This window comes from Rhinolophus hipposideros (assembly GCF_964194185.1).
Source record: "Rhinolophus hipposideros genome assembly, chromosome: 6".
NCBI classification, from domain to species: Eukaryota; Metazoa; Chordata; class Mammalia; order Chiroptera; family Rhinolophidae; genus Rhinolophus; species Rhinolophus hipposideros.
Genome location: NC_138052.1, coordinates 77,657,018 through 77,676,020, shown reverse-complemented (window position 1 = coordinate 77,676,020; position 19,003 = coordinate 77,657,018). Strand labels below are relative to the sequence as shown.

Below are 19,003 nucleotides of genomic sequence, written 5' to 3'. Positions count from 1 at the left end.
ACTAATGCCTGCTGAGGACCTAATGAAGAGATTTCTAGACTCACCAGTTTCTTGCTCTACTGACTAGCGGTTGTTCTGACTCAGCAAACTGCTGACAAGCACGCCCTGGACAGTAATCAGGGGCAACATTCTGTGAGGGCACAGAAAGCGTTCAGCCATACCTTCTCTTGGTTCTTATCATTCTTTTCATAAGGGCCACCTCCACCACCTCCTCCTCCATCGCCTCCTCCACCTCCATCTCCACCTCCTCCTTCTTCTCCTCCACCATCTCCGGCGCCACTCACAGAAGGGCCCCCAAATCCGCAGGTGGAACTTCCAGATACTCCTTTGAACTGGAAAGTTCCTTCACTTGGTCTTTTCTCCACAGTCTCGTTTTCCTTGTTTTCACTCTTCTTTCTGTTCTTTTCTACACAGGGCACCACACCAAGCTGAAGCAAGCATTCAACAATGTTTAGTGCCACATCACAGATACGAGAATTGATGTCGTGGTTGAGGACAAGATAAACAGCCTTCAGGACAACCTGGGGGAAGACAAAAATAAACAGAGGGTGATTACGTTACTTGAATTATCTCTTCCTAAACAGATTTGGTTATTCTGTTTAATCCATTTCCTTGAGGATGTTCTATGCTCTTGAGCACAAATCATTCAGGTAATTTTCCGATGTTCCTATCTAAGTTGGTTTGGGACCTTATTTGTGTGCTTAATACAAAGCAACTCACCCACAGAATTAAAAATGTCTATGTATATTATCTCACTTAAGTATTCCCAAACTTTCTATGATTTAGACAGTTAATGGAAGTAGTAAAGAATAACGACTTAATTGGGAGACTAATTATTTGCCCAAAAGGAATCTTGTTCAATTGCTTTTTAAATCAAAGTATTTTAATCCTCTGCCTTTCACTTTTCACCAATAATGGATAAAGAAAAAATTACTTCCTTATACACATAACAGAGGAACATTTGCACATTCACAATTGTATCATTATTTACACTTCAACTTTAAATGCAAAATATTTGCATGTTTAAATTATGTCCTTTTGATTTTAATATTTTAAATTATTTGCTGAGCTAGATTCCCTAATGTGAAAGTAAAAAAAAAGAATTATGAGATGTAATTGTAAAATATAACAACCCTTTCATTTGTTAATAACTATAATCAAGACAGGCATTCTTGACAATATAAGTTTAAATATTCTATTGGACTTCTGTTCATGTTCCCCTGTTATACAGGAGGTCGTGGTGCTTTTACAACAAAAGAAAATTAACAGAATTTTTTACTCTCATTCTAGAAAAAGGGGATTCAGAAAACACACTTGCATTTATGTATATTTATGTGTGCTGGTCAGGATTCACTAATGTTTTTGAATTATAAAAATATTCTGAGATCAGTTCCAATCTAATGTAATACTTGAGAAAAAGGGAAAGGTGCATCTAAGATAGGTGACACATTTTTTTATACGGGTAGCTTTTTCATGTTAAGGTTCAACACGTCTAAGAATCTACATGCTTAGTTTACCCAACATTGTAAAAACTGGGCCAAAGAATCAGCATCTTTCAAGCTTTAGCAAGAAAAATTCTTGCTCCTTACAGAAAGATCAAGCATGCCATTTTTGTGGACGAAGTTATTGGTCCCATCAATATGTTCCGTATCTTCCAAGTAACTGTAGTTTATGCAGGAGTCTGTGAGGCTTCGAGGCAGGTTCGCACAGGCCAGAGGTTCGTGCGGCATCTCTGGGATAGGCACCTGGTTGCAGAGCTTCCTCATATGCTCATTGAAAAAGTCTGCGTAGCCTACATTGAATGACGCCAATGTGGTATTGAAGGTTGCAACTGTGATAGTGGAGATCTGGGATCTCACTAATAAAAGGAAAGCAAAGTCTTAGTTTTCCCCATACTAATCTGGGACATCACATTAGACAGTTATATTATTATTTAAATCATGACCATACAAACATAGCTGTAGCTTTTGCAGATACGTAAGTTACAGTCTCAGAGCTAGTCTCTACTTCCATGGAACTGCCACAGGTATTCTGACCATATCCTTAATATCTGATAAATAATGAAGGTTATAAAAAATGTGAATTCCAGCTGGCTTCCTTAGATCCAGGCTAGAATTTAACTTTTGTCTAACAGGTGGATTTTACCCACGGTTAGATGACAGATGCTATTAAAATAGTTAAACTATTTTAGTTGAAGTATTTCCCTACAAGTTTGTGGCTATTAATATGTTTTGTTTTATCTAGTATATTTAAGCAACAAGAAATAAGGTATTTTTTTCTCCTTTGCTTTAGAGTAATGGAGCATAAATCTGTGGTGGTAACTAGTAAATGTCATCAAATATTTGAAATACAATCCAGGAAAAAGAGGGATTAGATTATGCTCAGAGGTTAAGAGCGCAGAATGAGAATCCATCTCTGATTCCACCTAGAGATACATGTTTGCTCACTTGGGAGTACATAAGGCATTTATCTGAAATAGAACCTGTCAGAAAAAGGAATTGGTGGCTTTAAAAGGTAGTGACTTTCCTCCTGAGGGTGGACAAGCCCTGCAGAGGGAAATCAAAGAAGGAAATGAACTCCTGAATTTAGCTATGCTCCAAGTCTCTTCTAGATCTGTGGGTCTATGATCTCTAAAACAAATATGAATGGATTGCCCTTGCTTTACCTCTGAGAAACATGGGGTTTATCGTGTGCTGTCCAATAGCTCTTGCTCCTAAGGAAATTCTAAGAATGGCTCACAAGTAAATTAACAAGCAATATAATACGTGAATGCACATTTTCAAAAAGCACAAGGAGCCAGATTACAATGAAAATGGAACATGGAGTAAAAACAGGAAAAGGAACCTGAACTCCCGCCTGCAGGTGCCACCTCCGACCCACCTTCCTTGATGGTGTTTTCTCCATGGCTGTTGGAGTGGTCTGGCAGGTCACTCATCAGGGTGTGATGAGAATGTGAGTGCCTGGCACTCAAGCTCTCCATCTCAGTGGATGCATCTGAACTACCCCGCCGGGTAAATTTCCCTGAGATGGACAAGAGCACAAGAGGGTTTGAAAATTTGAAAGACGCTCTGCCAAGATTTTGTCTTTCCAAAAGACAGCAGTGAGAGTAAGAGACACAGCCAAATAGCAGGAACCGAACTTGCCTTGGGAATACTCAGGGTCAAGATGATTGATGAAGTTGCCTGTGATAAGGCCAGCCCCAATCTAAGCCAAATGTCAGAAACCATCTGTTGGGCCCTGGCTAGCTGTCAGCTCTTAATTTTAAGCTGGCCTTCTTAATATGTCACCCAGAAAGAAAAAAATAAGTTTATTTTTCTCTTCTTTACTCTTCTTTGTTTTTAGCGTTCAAGTGAATTAAAAGTCTATGTAGTCACAATGAAAGCTAATGCATAGGACCCTCTAAGGTCATGTTTCCATGTCTAGAATATTTAATATGGCCATTACCTGTCGAATTACACAGAATTCTTGAATAATTGATTCAATTATCTGCATTTCTTTGGCTGTGAAGACACAGCAGGATTTTGTCCTGAGAAGCTCACATTTGGGCCCAAATTTCTTGACTAAATTATTTAAGAAAGATGCAGATTTGCCAGGAAGCCCTAGCTCCAGATTCCTAAACAGGTCACTCAAGCCCTCCTTTGGAAGGTCCTTGCCGTCACCTAAAATGGTGGTTTGCCAGCCTCCTTTTTCAATGCCTCGTCTGTCTTCTCCAAGCCCAGAGAAACTTCCGAAGGAGAAAGTGCTGCGTGTCGGGGACACATCCAGGTGGTCCTCGTGAAGCAGGAATGGCACTCCCATTCTTCGTGGCCTCCTCTTCCCTGTGTGGTGAAATGGGATGGAGCCTTTCCTCTCCCGGTCTTCTTTGCGGCTCTTGAACTACAAGGATGAGAGGCCAGGGGTTAGGCATGGGGCAAAGGAGAGATTACTGTTTGCTTTCCCAAGGGGTCCATGATCTGCAGTAAAATACAGGAACTGTTCCAGGAAGAGGAGACCCAGAAAGTCACTGAATATCATACAACAGAGATGGAGACATTTCCACAATGTGTTAAGAAAGTGAAAGAAACAAAGCAAAAGGTAACACACACAGTCCATGGGTCTTTTTGCTGCGTTGGGTTAGAGTCGTGGTTCTCCGAGTTTGGTCCCTGGACCAGTGGCACTAGCATCACCTGGGAAATTGTTAGAAATGCAAATTTTCAGGTTCCACTCCAGACATACTAGAGCAGTAACTCAGAAGGTGAGACTCAGCAGCATGTGTTTTAATAAACCCTATAGGTGATTCTGATGCATGGTAAAATTTGAGAACCACTGGGTTAGAATACAGGATCCTGGAGTCACCACACAGACCAACCAGAATTTTCTGTTCCATTTTTTAATACTGACATCCATTACGTCAGCCAGACAACTTCAAGTGTGCGCCACTGTGCATAAGGAGAATCAAAGAAGATACAGAACATGCATTGGTACAAACCCATTACTCCTACCAGTCAAATAAGTTCAAGATCCAGTATAAACAAGAATTTAAAATTGTTTGAGGAGCTTTTAAAAGATACCAATATCTAGGCCTAACCTTCAGCAATTCTGACATAATTGGTCTGGGCACTTAACTATTTCAAAGCTCCCTGGAGATTCTCATCTGCAGTCGGTGCTGAAAACCGTTTTTCCCCACAATGATAGACATTTTTAGCAAAACTAAGGCCATTGCCTATTATTACATAATGGATAAATGTAGACATGGCTGCTTCCTTAGCAATACTTTGAGCTCATAAGTAAGTCAATAATATGTTCTGTGCTTTTCATCGATGTACTTAAACTAATCACTTTGAAAAATACAAAATGAAGCCACCACGTATTATTCTACACATATAATACTATTTTCCATTTGATTCACTCCACATACTTATAAAAAAGAGAGGTGGAGTGATGGATTCATAATAGCATGAATCTATTTAGCTAGACCTAGTTTTAATTTTGGGCTGCACCTTTCATAAACTACCTAAAATTTCTAAGGCTTGGTTTCTTTCTCTCTCCTTTTTCTCCCTTCCTTTACATCCCTTCCTTCTTTGCTTTATTTCCTTTCCTTCCTTCCCTCCCCACCTCTCTCTTCAGAACAATGATTCACATTTACAGAGTTCTCACTAAATGCCAGTCACAGTAAGGACTTTACATGCATCATCTCATTTAATCCTCATAACTTTTTGAGCTAAGTATAATATGTACCCAATTTACAGATGAAGAAACTGATATGTGGTTTTGAAAACTATACATATCACTTATAAAACTAATACATATCACTTAGCCAGTATCACACAGGTTGAAAGTGGCAGAGCTGGAATTTTAACCCTGATAGACTGACTCCCACTTGTATGCTGTTAATCCTTTGCGCTAAAGACGCCACCTTTAATTTTCCATCTTTAAGATTCTAGCTCCTCATGGATGCTCAATAAGTGTTTATTGAATGGAAACTTACATTGTGACTCACAAGGAAAGTTGTGACAGTAGCAAATCTAGTGGTCAAAATCAAGGATTTTCTACTTTACTAACAAAGCTTGTTTTGTTTGTGTTTCAAACAGAGATGCCGTCGTGAATAAGTGTTACATCATGATCCCACTTCTCTGAGAACTGAATGCAATAAGACTCAGTTTCTTATGTGCAAACTGGGGAAGAATAAGAATCTCATTGGATTAAATGAGAACTATTTATATAAAATGCTTGATAAAATGAGACAAACCATACAAATGTATGTGACCATCATTGCTACCACAACTACCCCTACCATCACACTACTAGAAGAGCGTTACACACATCATAGCCACTCATGCACACAGAAGGACTTGTACAAGGTCATGCTGCAAGCCAGTGTTACAACTGGGAGCTGACTCCTGTTTCCTGGGATCCCTTCCCCACCCCACACCGTACTACAGTATGATCAGAAGCACCTCATACCCCACAATTTTTTTTATTACCAAAATATCAAAAGTTTAAGCGGCTCTACTCACCTTCTTAAAAATGTTCATGCCCAGATCTGAAGAAAGATCTGGAACAGCAGACCTACGCAGATTGGTCAACGAAACCTTGGAAAAGGCCTCAGAACTGAGAGATTTTTCCTCTTCATTACACTTCATAGTGAGATCCTTAATAGACAATAAAGGAAGACTTAATGGTATAGAACTTGGGGCTTTATATCCAAATACTTTTCTTATTGAGATGCCATATTTTTAATAGAAATATGCCTACTGTTTTGATATCTGTGAAGTATTTAACTTGTTTCTAGACTTTCATAATCCAAATCCCGCTACTGTGGAGATACATTTCATATTAATCATAACTTCTGTTTGGCGTTTTCAACAGATCGACCATGAAGCTTCAGCTTCAGGAAAACTAAGAAAACAGGCAGGGGATACCATGTTTCCCCAAAATAAGACCTAGCTGGACAATCAGCTCTAATGCAGCTTTTGGAGCAAAAATATTAATATAAGACCCGGTCTTACTTTACTATAAGACGGGGTAATATAATATAATTAACATAATATAATATAATATAATACTGGGTATAATATAATATAATACAATACAATACAATACCAGGTCTTATATTAATTTTTGCTCCAAAAGACGCATTAGAGCTGATTGTGGACTAGGTCTTATTTTCGGGGAAACACGGTAGGTATCTCTTTTTCTCAAAAGAAAAAAAAAGTGGTTTTCCATTTAATGATACACCAGGGCGATATTTACTTTGGGCAAAATCATCTATTACTAAAACAGAATATAGTTCCTTCTCTCTCAGATATTATACTACTCATGTTTATTTTCAGAATATGCAGATGTTTTTCAGACACAGCCAATGCACATTAAAGTAAACCCAAACAACTGGGCCACACTGCAAATCACATTTTTCTCTACATATTCAACACATGGCGTTTATGAGAAAGAAGGGCAGAACAAGTGTTCCAACTGATAGTAGAACATTCATTGATCAAAAAGTGATTTTTGGGGGATGTCATCACAACAATATACATTCAGTTTATTACTCCAATCATCTATAATAAATAGCAAGACTATATATCAAAAACTAATATTCCTAATGATGACATTGAGGCACCAGATAATTTTGAGTTAGGCAAAAGAGGTTAAATCATGTTTAATAAAATGCTAGTGACACACATTTTATGCTATCAGTAATCAACAGATTATATGTAAGAACACTCTATTAAGTAGTACTTTGATTATCTAAGGCCCAATTTTCCATTATTCTGGATCATTAGAGGCTTATTCTAGATTAATGTGTACAAAAGCCATTTAGATAGCACTTCTTTGAATGGTAAATTAAATGCTAAAGAGCAGCAAAAGGGTCCAGCAGTAAAAGAGAGCATCAGAGCCACCCACCAACCAAATAGTCACCACTGGAACAAGAACTGGATGAGCATCTGAGAAGACAAAGAGATAATGACCAAAGATATTGATTCAAATGACAATGGACCAAGTTGCTTACTTGGGTTTTGTGGGTGTTCACTAGCGAGGGAGCTGCGGCCACCATCGAGCTACTCCTGGGTCTGGGAAGGAGTGGAATATCTGGTTCTGGGGGCTTTTCTGGCTTCTCTTCCAACATATGTCGCAGCCTTTGTAGGTAATACATCAGAGACCACTGAGTGCCTTCCTCAGACCAGTGGGGTTGGAGTAGGCAGCGAAGAACAGCAACATCAAAGTAGGTGGCATAGCGGGACCTCTGGCATGGAGGTATCACAAGAGAGACCCTGTTCCCAGTAGAAGAAAGAAGATGATTATATTGGCAGTCATGCATTCCTGCGGGTGGCACTTGGCTTATAGTTTTGCTTTTCTAATTGTTCATTTATTCTTTCACTTATCTCTTGCTGGTTTACTCTAATATTCTCCTAACTGGTCCCCCTCATTCCACTCTTGCTAGACACTACCTGAAAGTAGAGACTTTGGAGAGAGTTTGGAGGGATGGGTAGGAATTACCCTGGCAAAGTTGAGGATGCAGTAGTGGGTGGGTGAGATTTCGTTCAGAGCAATGACTACTAAGGTACAGAGTTTTTTAAAAAATCATGAGTTTTGGGTGGGTGAGGTAAAACCATAAGTAATTGGTAGTGTTGTAAGTAATTTGGACGGCGGACAATAATGAGAGTCTATAGACTCAGATGAGGTTCAGATCACAATGTTTTCATTTATACAAAGCTGCCAGGTTTGACTTTTACCTCAACAGAAATGGGAATGATATATGTGTGCTTCTTTGGGCTATTTTAACTTCAATTGTGATAAAATCATGTAAAAGAATCAAGGAAACTGCAAAGTACTAAACAAACAAAAGTTAAGCTGTGAGGAAAACGAAATCATTTTGAAAACTCAATTTATATATCCATGTAAGATAGCAAAACTAATTTTAAAAATCTCAAGATCTCCAGGTTTGGTAATTGTGTTATTCAATTTAAACACATGGTATGTTCATTATTTAGTCTTTAATTTAATTGTACTACAAAATAGTTTTAAGCAATTACTTGGCATAATACATCACCTTAGGGGGCATAAAGGTAAGTAAGTTTAACTCCCTTTCCTTGAGGAACATATAGTCCTATGAAAATGGTACAAAATAAAATAACAAAATGATAAACTTAGAGCTTCTGGGATACAATATGTAATCTTAAATCTAAAGTCTAAACTTAACTGCCAAGCACAATGTCTTCCTGAGTTAGATGATCCAAAAGTGAAATTTTTGGACCTTGCTTTCAATTAGCAAATCGTGCTACCCATATATGAAGAGCTTCAACAAAAAATGCCGCCATTGAGAGAGAGAAGGAGAGGTTTTCTAAACTTCCCAGGCCCATATTTTTTCAATTGAAGGTTATGACTCATTATTTGTTCAAGAGATTAATTCAAAAGATATAACTGCTATTAAAATGTTAACTAGAATAAAAACCATCAGAATACAAGAAATTGAGTAAGGATTTGTATGGTTGGTGAAACTTTTGTTTCACTTCACAAATTTGTCATGAGTCATTGGGAAAATTTCAATTTTGGCCAAGAAACTAAAGAAAGAGTCCAGAATTACATCAAGAGTTTATTAGGGAACTTACAGACAGAAGCAATGTCTTGGGCAGCTGCAAAATGGTAGATCATAGTTCTCCACACCCAAAAAGGGATGGGGCTGGTTATATATAGCCAAGTAGCACATGCTAACACAAGTGGCTTGTAGTCATGAGGCATGTGTTTGTTAAGAGCTGTATAATCCAAAGCAGTAAACAACTTAATAGACCTACTTATTTATCCAAGAATATACCCTTCAGGTGATACAGACCCACCCATCCCAGGGTGAAATGGCGGTCGGCTTGCTTTGTAAGATGGCGACCGTCACACCAAGTACTGGGCATCATTTTGCCTAACGTGAGTAAAATGTATTTCTTACTCTGGGTTGCAGTAAAAAAGTTCAAATATACAAACCCAGACCAGATCTGGTACCCTGTGAATCATTTTCACAGCCTTTATACTCCCCGAATCAAAGCACATGTCTCACTTTGCTGTTTCTACTCTCATTAGTAGCATTGTCTGGTGCGTTGAGGGGCAATTGCCTATGTACACAGTGGTTTTGAATGTCAATAATACCTCGTAGTCTAATATGCTTGAATATTTTAATTGACAAGTAGCAAACTAATATAAAATATAATATAATATAATAACATAAAATACAAATTAAAATTCAATAATATAAGGTACTATAATACTATTTAACTGAGTTGGCAGGCACATGAAGAGAAGCCTTCTACAATCAGCTAAGTTCCCATACATGTTATGCTAAAGTGCAATACCACAGCGACTTCTCTGCCATCCAATGAGGAGTGACTTTGCCCTCTCCAACAGAGTCTGAATCTCAATCCTGTGGGAGAGGGGGTTCTTGTTTGTGTGTATTGTTTGAACCTTAAATATGGTAACTATTCCACTATATCTGCTATTCCCACATTTTTCAGTATATTCTCTGTACTTCTTAGTAGCCAGTCCCTCATTACTCCAATACTCCAATCCCATGTTATACTTAATAATTTGCTATATTAAACTATCTCTGTTCAGATTACTGTGTGGTTAACTCTCCTGTTTGGACCCATACTGATACATCTGGTAGTTGTATCAGATGTAATTCCAGCCACATGGACCTTCTTACTACCCTTGAATACATCAAACTTTTGCCGACTTCAGAGCTTTTCTCTATGTGGAAATTTCTATCTTCAGAGCCTAAGCTTTATCTGGGCTCCATTCCAATATAATACCCTCAGAGTGGTCTTCTCCAACCACTATGTAGAATGGTTTACCTCTCCCACTAACCATCTCTTTATTTTAATTTTCTTCATTGCACGTGGCATGACTTGACATTATATTCTATTTGTTTACCTGCTTATTGCCTATCTCATTTATAAAAATTGATACATTTTAGAAATGGATTCAAGATAAAGATGGAGAAATTAAAGGGTTTTGTACATACAAACAAAAATATTATGAAAATGTAAAAGAAAAAACAGGCTACTAAAATTAACAACAAACAGGTAAAATGTCATGAATTAGGGAATAAAACGATGAGGAAGAAAAATGCCAACATAACTTATTAGTGTGTTCAAACTGAAGTAATATTTGACCTAATAAACTGAAGATAAATATCTATTCCAAAGAGTAAGGTATGGAGAAAAAAGTAAGGATCTTCTATGCCCTTTCTAGTATCTCCACTCTCTTAGCACTCCCCCATGTTCATCAACCTGGAAACTCTCTGAGTCCTGTAATTTTTGGTATTTTTATGAAGGCTTCACTACATATGCATGATTGATTAAACCACTGGCCATTGGCTACAGATTCAGCCTGAAGGGGGGGGGGGCAGGAGGGGGAAGAGTTGACAGTTCCAACCCTCTAATCACAGGGTTGGTTCTCCTGGCAACCAACCCCCAGCCTTAGGTGCATTTCAAATGTTTTCATTAACATAACAAAAGACACTTTATTACTCTCATCACTTAGGAAACTCTAAGGGTTTTAGTAGCTCTGTGCCAGAAACTACCACAAAGACTAAATATATATTTCTTATTATAAATCTCAATATTATAAATATCAAACAAAATTCTAAAGGGATTTATCTCTTATAAATCAATAAGACTGTTCTGAAATTTAACTGAATAGATGAATAAAAATTTGAGAGTAATTAAGAAAGGTTTACAAGGAAGTATAAAGAGTATAAGTTGCCAGATATTAATCTCTGTTTTACACCAATAATAATTAGCTAATGCAATACTGATTTAGGAATAGACATGAGTTCAATGGTAGAAAACAAATAGCTACAAAACACTCAAATATTTACAAGAATTTAATCATAAAAAATGTCATCCATCAAATTAGTACAAAGGATACATATGTCAATAAATAATGTTGGTATAATTGACATACTCCTTAGAAAAATTTAATTAGGTCTATCTTAAATTAGCGTATTTTATTCCCCAAATAAAATCAAGATAGATTAAGATTTAAATGCAAAAATATGAAATCATAATAGTACTAGAAAAACATAATCATGGAGTAAAGAACTTGATAACAATGTAATGGCCTTAAAAACAACACAAATGCCCATCAACAGGAAATGGATAAACAAACTGGTATATCCATTCAATGCACTTCTACAAAGCATTAAAAAAAAGAGAACTATTGATATATGTAATAGTTATGCTGAGTGAAAGAAGCTGCCCCTCCGCCCCCCAAAAGAGTATGTTTTCACTTGTATAAAATTCTAGAAATTTGCAAATTACTCTATAGTGACAGAAAGCATACCGTGGTTGCCTGTGGATGGGAAAAGAGTAGAATAGGAAAGGGGAAATTACAAGAGAGCATAAGGAAACATTTGGAGGGTGATGGGTATGTTATCTTGATTGTGGTGATAGTATCATAAGTATATACAATATATAATAAGGCAGAGAGTGATTGGAGCTAAATGAAGCATTGGAGTTTTATTTAATTCTGACTTTGAATAGACAAGTAAGTATCTATGTTACATTTTCAATGGTAACCATATATTAGAAATAAAAACTTGCTTTCCAGTAAAAGAAAAATGGGAACTAGAGAAAACTCATTAATCAATGAATAGACAGAGAAGAAGAGAGTAAATAACAAGCACAAAATAAATTAAAATGTAAAGTATAAATCCAAAATGAAAGTTATCAAAATAAATAGTGAATACTCTATTGAAATAAAAGATAAAAATTATCACATTGGATTTAAAATATCTATATATCAATACGTCTATATGTCTATATATAGCAGGAGTGTCCAAACTGCGGCCCGTGGGCCAACTGCAGCCCATGATCCGTTGTTAATTGGCCCGCAGCAAATTCCAAAAATATATTTAGTTTACTTAAATAAACCAGGTGAGGCAATACATAGTTCACCTGTGCATTTTACCGCATATGGCCCTTGGTGAAAAACGTTGAAAAAAGTTTGAACACCTCTGATATATAGACATATAGACATACAGACCTATATATAGTTTTAAACAAATTTGTCTCATCCCCTGGAGGATATGTTATGCCTGCTTTTTCACTCTATTTTATTACCTAACTTTTCATTATGTAATCATTTTAATAAAAAGTCTGAGTCTCAGAATTTTGCGAGATGCTGAGTTTTCCTAAGAAGCATAAGGGCTAAATTAAAAATTAAGGTTCCCATCCTGGGCAGGATATCTTGTATTTTCCTCCAACCTCTGCTCCCTGACCCCATCCACTCTCCATAATTCTCTACCTCCCTGTCCTGGAAGACTGATCTGTATAGATTTTACCCAACGCTCCCCTGCCTCTGGCTCCTGGTTGAATCTCGAAGGCAGAAGGACAGGGATTTCTTTCACAAGGCTCCTCCCTCCCAGAGCTTTGCCCAGGGCTGGTTCTGTGGCCTAGAGCTGACCAGAACTGTGACCACGGATGGCCACAGCTCTGGTTAATCACTCTCTCCATAGAGCTCTCCATAACTGCTCCCTCCTTTCGTCCTCTCGTCCTCTCAGGCCTAGAGCTGATAGGCCTCCTGCTGGCCTGATCCCTGGAGCACTGCCCTGGCTCTAATGGTTTCCCTACATTCTGTCCGAACCTTTGTAAATAAGCCATTCTGATCTCTTTGCCAATTACCCAGTGCGACTTACTTCCAGTTGTTTCCTGACTGATTGTATCTGAAGCCCAATTTAAGAAAAAATAACCTTGATTCTCACTTCTACCAGTTTCCTAAGAGACCTTTACTACTCTTCCCTCCCGCCCCCATCCCTCTCTTAAAAAAAGCATGGACTAATTCTCTCCTCTCAGCCTATCCTTTATACCTAGAATAATAAGATTTTTTTTTCAATGACATACTCTTGGATTTATAAAGAAAAGACAAACTATGAGGTTGGCTGGATTCCAGCTGGGTAATTTTAGGTTCCTCCAATATCTGTGACAATCATCTGACTTATAAAAGCCTGCAGAAAATGTGCTCTTGACTAGGCTTCCATGATTGAAGCAGATATTAGTAGTTCAACACAATTATTCACCCCCCATTGAACTATCGTTACTCTTTACTTTCTGTCCTGCACCTCAGAGTCCCCAAATATTTCTAGTTAATAACTTAGATTAGGGAGTCCCATAAATTATATCACATCCCTAGAGCACCGTTCCATATAATGAGATGCCAGTGGACTACTTCCATGAGAATTTCAAGGGAGACAGGGAGGAGGAAGGCTGTTAAAAATGCAGGTTTCCAGGTCTTACCCCAGACTTAGTAAACCAGAATTGCTGGGGATGTAACCTAGGAATCTTTACTTTAAAAAATATATCCTGGTAATTCTTAAATACCTTTAAAAAGATTGGAGGACAATTGCCTTAGTGAAACATGCATGACTGCACTTTTAAGCCTACATCCAAAACAATTCTTACATGGAAACACTGAAATGTTGACAGTTTTGTTGCCGAGGGTGCCAGATGACTACATTTATGTAATGTTACACGCAAAATTTATTTGACTGAAAGTAATCACTAACTGTACAGCTGAGTCAGGTAGTCATTGACTGTTTCCCAACAGATCATGTCAGTTCAGCTGATAAGGGAATGCACAAGTCAAGTCTCCATGGATATAAGGTGGTGATCAGAGACTAAAAATGTGTCTCCAACTTAGATAATCAAAATTGGTTAAGTAAATTCACATTTTAATTGCTTAACATTTAAAGAGACTCCATTTGAAACAACAATGAAGTTAACAGGGCATTCTTCTATAATCTTCATTTTAGATGTTATTCAAGCACTAGTTTATTTGGCTTAAAGTATGAGCTATACTGGAGTGAGTAGTCAATTAAAAACTAAAATGATCAATAAATATTTTTATTTCACTTAGGACAGCATTATCAGACGTAATCAACTTTTCACTAAGTAACCAATAAAAGTTGTTTTAGTTAACTCACCAATTATCTAATTAGCATGTGAGAGAAAAATTTAGAAAATTGAATAAAGATGGTGTGGGGATATCTCATTGTATGACATGATAGAAGTGTTCTTTCTGATTCTAATATCCATGATTTTACAATTTATTTGGTAGAAGAAAATGAAAATGAAAATTGTATGAAAATATGAATACAACTTTATTCTAAATGGTATATGTAAAAATAATGAAAAGAAGCACATGTACAAAAAAATTAATGATGTTTATATCTACCTGGTGAGCTCATGGATTATTTTCATTTTTAAAGACATATTTTATACTTTTTAAATTTTTCTATAATTAGCATGTATCTTTTTATATGCATCAAATAAATAATACATTGTGACCAAAAAAAAAAAAAAAGACTTGAAAAAGGTGAGAATTAATCTATTTTCCAAGTAACTGTGGCTTCAGGCAACCAAGGTATTATTAATTTGGGTTGGGAGATTCTCGTAGAGAGCAGCCAAGGCAGAAAAGCATGTTAGAAATAATCTACGAATGCAGAGAACTATGGAAATCAGTCTTGACCCTATGAGTATTTAACAAAGCAGAAATTAAGTCTACGCATAAGGTAATTAAAGATGAAATCTCACATTAATTTTAAAGAAACTATTAGGTTGGTGCAAAAGTAACTGCAGTTTAAAAGGTTAAAAATAATTGCAAAAACCACAATTACTGTTGCACCAGCCTAATAGCAACCTGTTCACCCATTGCAGAGTTCAGGGAAGAGTGATGGTCAGCTCCGTCAAGGTCAGGGCAAAAAGATGATAAATTGGATTTGTTTGATACAAGTGGCCAGCTTTTGTTCCTAGGATATTTGCATTGCTTTGTTATTAAAGTTCTCTTCATTTTTGATTAATACATGAACTCTTCCAATGAAGATACAGTAATAGCAGCAATTTCTGAAAGGTCTGTCTTGTGCATCATTTCCATGGCAACCAGCCCCAGCAGCTAGGCAGAGAAAAGACCTAATTCGGTCTTCTAAAGTGCCACAGATTCATGTCTAATTCACTCGTGTGGGTAAAAGTGGGCAGTGGGTGACTATGTGCACATATGTCAAGGAATGCATATATACATAGATGTTTGAATGTGACAATATCAAAGATGGGAGAAAACAATGTCTGTCCATAAAGAAGAAACCTTAGACATTATAGTTGGCTTTGTCTTTTCAAATCAGGCAAATCAGGTTGGAGCCATTAACACTTAATTTTGTCAAAGAAAATACAACCATGACTTGCTATTTATATTTGCAAATTTCCAAAACTTACTACGGTTGAGAAAGATTGCATAAGAAATATATTTAAGGCAAGAAATTACTTACAGTTAAGATTTTTAGAATTTGTGTAGAATGGAATTAGTGTAGGATGAACATGAGGATACTCAATAATTGATACGGAGAAAATGTACAGATAGGTCATAATAATTGTCATAATAATTATAAAATGATGGTGACATTATTATCTTTATTGGCTTAGCCAGCCTCCAAAATAGCCCCAAATGATACCTGCCTCTTGGTATGCACAGCTTCATGTAGTCCTCTCTCACTCTGTATCAGAGTTGATTGGTGCGATCCATAGACTATAGCAGAAGTGATGGCAGGTCATTTTGGAGATTCGCTTATAAAAGACACTGAAACATTGATCTTGGCTGCTCTCTCTTTCTGGGACAATTTGTTTTAGAAGAAGTTAGCTGTTGTGTCATGAGCAGCCCTATGGAGAAACCCAGATGGTAAAGAACTGAAGCTTCTAGTCAACAGCCATCTAAGTGAGCTTGGAAAGCAGTCTCAAACCCAGTCGAGCCTTCAGATGACTGCAGCCAAGACCCTGAGCCACAACCACTTAACTACACTGTTTCTGGATTTATGATCCTCAGAAACTGTGTGAAATAATAAATTTGTGTTAAGCTGCTAAGATTGGGGGTAATTTAACATACAGCAATTGATAACTAATACAGATTTTGGTACCACGATAAAATCCTAAATTTTGGAAGTGTTTGGGAACCAACCAATAGGCACAGGCTGTAAAAACTTTGAAGCATGTGTTAAAATAGAAAAGCATAAATTGCCTTCCACAAATTGCTAATAGATATCCTGAACTTTGAGGAAGCTGCCAGTGAGGGCTTAAGGAATGTAAGAAGCATGTGATTGGAAACTGGAGGAAGGAGGATCTTTGTAATGGCAGAAAGTTGCCTGCCGTGATATGGAAAGTTAAAGAAATGTGCTTAACAAGCTAGTGGATCTAACCAAGGAGATGTTGTCCAGATAAAGTGTTGAAGGTACCTTAGGATTTCTTCTTGCTACTTATAGTAAATCGAGACAGAAGATATATGAACTAAATAAAGAACTGTTAAGAAATAATGAGCTGGAATTTAATGATTTTGAAAAGTCTCAGTCCTTTCAGATTGGAAATAACACAGAAATTAAGAAATGGCTTCAAAATTAAGGAATGCTCTTCATAGCAAAGAGCACAGACCAAATAAAATAAGTGTTCTTCTCTCAAGGACTTACCGTATAATGTAGTTTGGCAGATTAACACATAATAACTAAATGTAATACAGCAAATATATGGTAAACAGAAGTTATAACAATGTGGAAGAAAGTACATTGTTATAATGTGAGAGAGAAAGGGTCGTAGAAGCCTTCTTGGAGTGGGTGTGCCCCTTAAACTGCACCTTGAGTGATGTGCAGATTTGGGCAGGGGAAAAAGGTGTCATAGTCCTCCACTTCTCCTTTTGTTTATCTTAACAAAAGATCATCTTGCCTAAGATATTCCAGAATCACCATATCTAGACTTTCAATGGGGAGCAACCATGTACTATGGAAAAATGCAAAACACATAACCAATAGAAGGTACAGAATATACAAAATAATTAATCTGTGTGTATATGCCAGACAACGTTTGATTCTATGAGTCAGCAAGGAGGAATGAATCACTGCCTCTGTCCTCAAGGGGCTTCTGTGTTAATCAGGGAAAATAGGTAAATAGCATGACTTTTATTTTAGAGATTATGTGCAGACAATATAAAAAAGTAATACTTAGCGCCAAGAGAAGAACTTGAAAAAAATGTAATGGACTGATTATTGAATTGAATCTTGAAGGACCATGGTTAGATGAGGGCAGAAAAATGCAGTATAACATGAGGAATAAATTATTCAGGAGTCAGAATTTGAAAGTGAGCATTGAACATCTAAGGAATTCTAAGTAAATCAGTACAGTATAGAATAAGTGTGAAAAAGAAATAGCAAGACAGGAGTGTGGAAAGATAAGCCTGGGGATGAACAGACAGACGTGTGCACGCTTACTAAGGAGCTTGAAATGTATCCTGAAAACTATGGGTGGCCTCTGAAGGTATGTTATTAGATAAGGAAGTGAAACAATTAGATCTTTATTTTAAATCACTTTTGTAACAGTACATATGTAATGGATTAGAAAGAGGCGATGATGAATGTAGAGATACCAGTTGGGAGAAGTTGCAAAAATCCAAGTAGAGATGATAAGGATCTGAAGGAAGGCAATGACTAAGGTTGGAGAGGAGGGGAAAGCCTATGAGAGATATTAAGAAGGCAGAATGTAAAGGACTGGGGGTAAAGTGATCCTCATATTTTTAACAAGGATGTCTGGGTTGATAGTGATACCATCTACTAAAGTAAGAAGTATAGAAGAATGTACTTGGTTTTTAGAGAGGCTGAGTTTGAGGGGCCTGTAGGTATGAGAAGCGATGTCTATCAGTCTCTTGATTACATGGGCATGGAGCTCAAGAGTTGTCTAGATAAGATATATAGGTTTTGGAGTCATCAACATATAGCTAGTGATTGAAACTGTGGCAGTGGATAGGATCATTCATGGGGGAGTATGGAAGGAGAAGGAAACACAGTAGAGGAAGGCCATGGAAGAGAAGCCAAAGGAAGTCTGGAAAGGATCAGTTAGAGAGGTAAGAAAAAAGAAAAAAACAAAACAAAACAGTAGAGTGTAATGTGAGAAAGGTCAAGGGAGGTAGTGTTAGAAAAAGTAGAGTATCCAGAAGAGTTAAAATGCTGCACAACCCAGTTAGACAAGGACTAAACAACTGTATCCTTTTGTTTTGCTTTTTCTTTCGTAGTCTGAGAGTAACCTGGGCATAATCTTCTTCATTTATGTGTTTACTCTTTATCTATCTACCCTTCTGGAAAATGAATTTTTTGAGAACAAGAACTTTGACACTGCTGCAACCCTTGTGCCTAGAATAAACTTCAAAGATATAGAAGTGAGTGAATAAATAAAAACTTAGGTAATACTGTAGCTATAAAGACCCTCATTCCATTTTTTTCTTTTTGCACATTGTAAATGTACAATAAAAGATAGTTTCTATTGTTATTCTCTTTAATCTGTGACCTAAGTAACTACCTTTTCCCCAAATCTGATTTAATTATGTCTTTGTTAGTAAGTTATTGTTATCATCAAATAAAATGGGAGCCTTGGTGTGCGTGTGGTGGGGGTGGGGGTTCATCATGATTGTTACTTCTGAATAAGTGGAGAAATAATATAGGAAGAGTCTGTAGTCC

General features: G+C 37.0%; 1 protein-coding gene across 17 annotated transcripts in view; it reads right to left on the bottom strand.

Moving 5' to 3' along the window:
- UNC80 (unc-80 homolog, NALCN channel complex subunit) overlaps window positions 1-19,003 on the bottom strand; it is a 188,238-nt gene that overhangs the window by 147,632 nt on the left and 21,603 nt on the right. For 10 of the 17 annotated variants that reach the window (XM_081051365.1, XM_081051373.1, XM_081051364.1 and 7 more), the window contains exons 8-13: window positions 7,490-7,751; window positions 5,997-6,131; window positions 3,660-3,876; window positions 2,845-3,021; window positions 1,590-1,858; window positions 162-521 (exon numbers count right to left, since the gene is read on the bottom strand). In XM_081051365.1, coding sequence (XP_080907491.1) covers window positions 162-521; window positions 1,590-1,858; window positions 2,845-3,021; window positions 3,660-3,876; window positions 5,997-6,131; window positions 7,490-7,751 — 1,420 coding nt within the window. The remainder of the gene's footprint in view (window positions 1-161; window positions 522-1,589; window positions 1,859-2,844; window positions 3,022-3,659; window positions 3,877-5,996; window positions 6,132-7,489; window positions 7,752-19,003) is intronic. The other 7 variants (XM_081051376.1, XM_081051379.1, XM_081051369.1 and 4 more) reach the window with 1 other exon arrangement.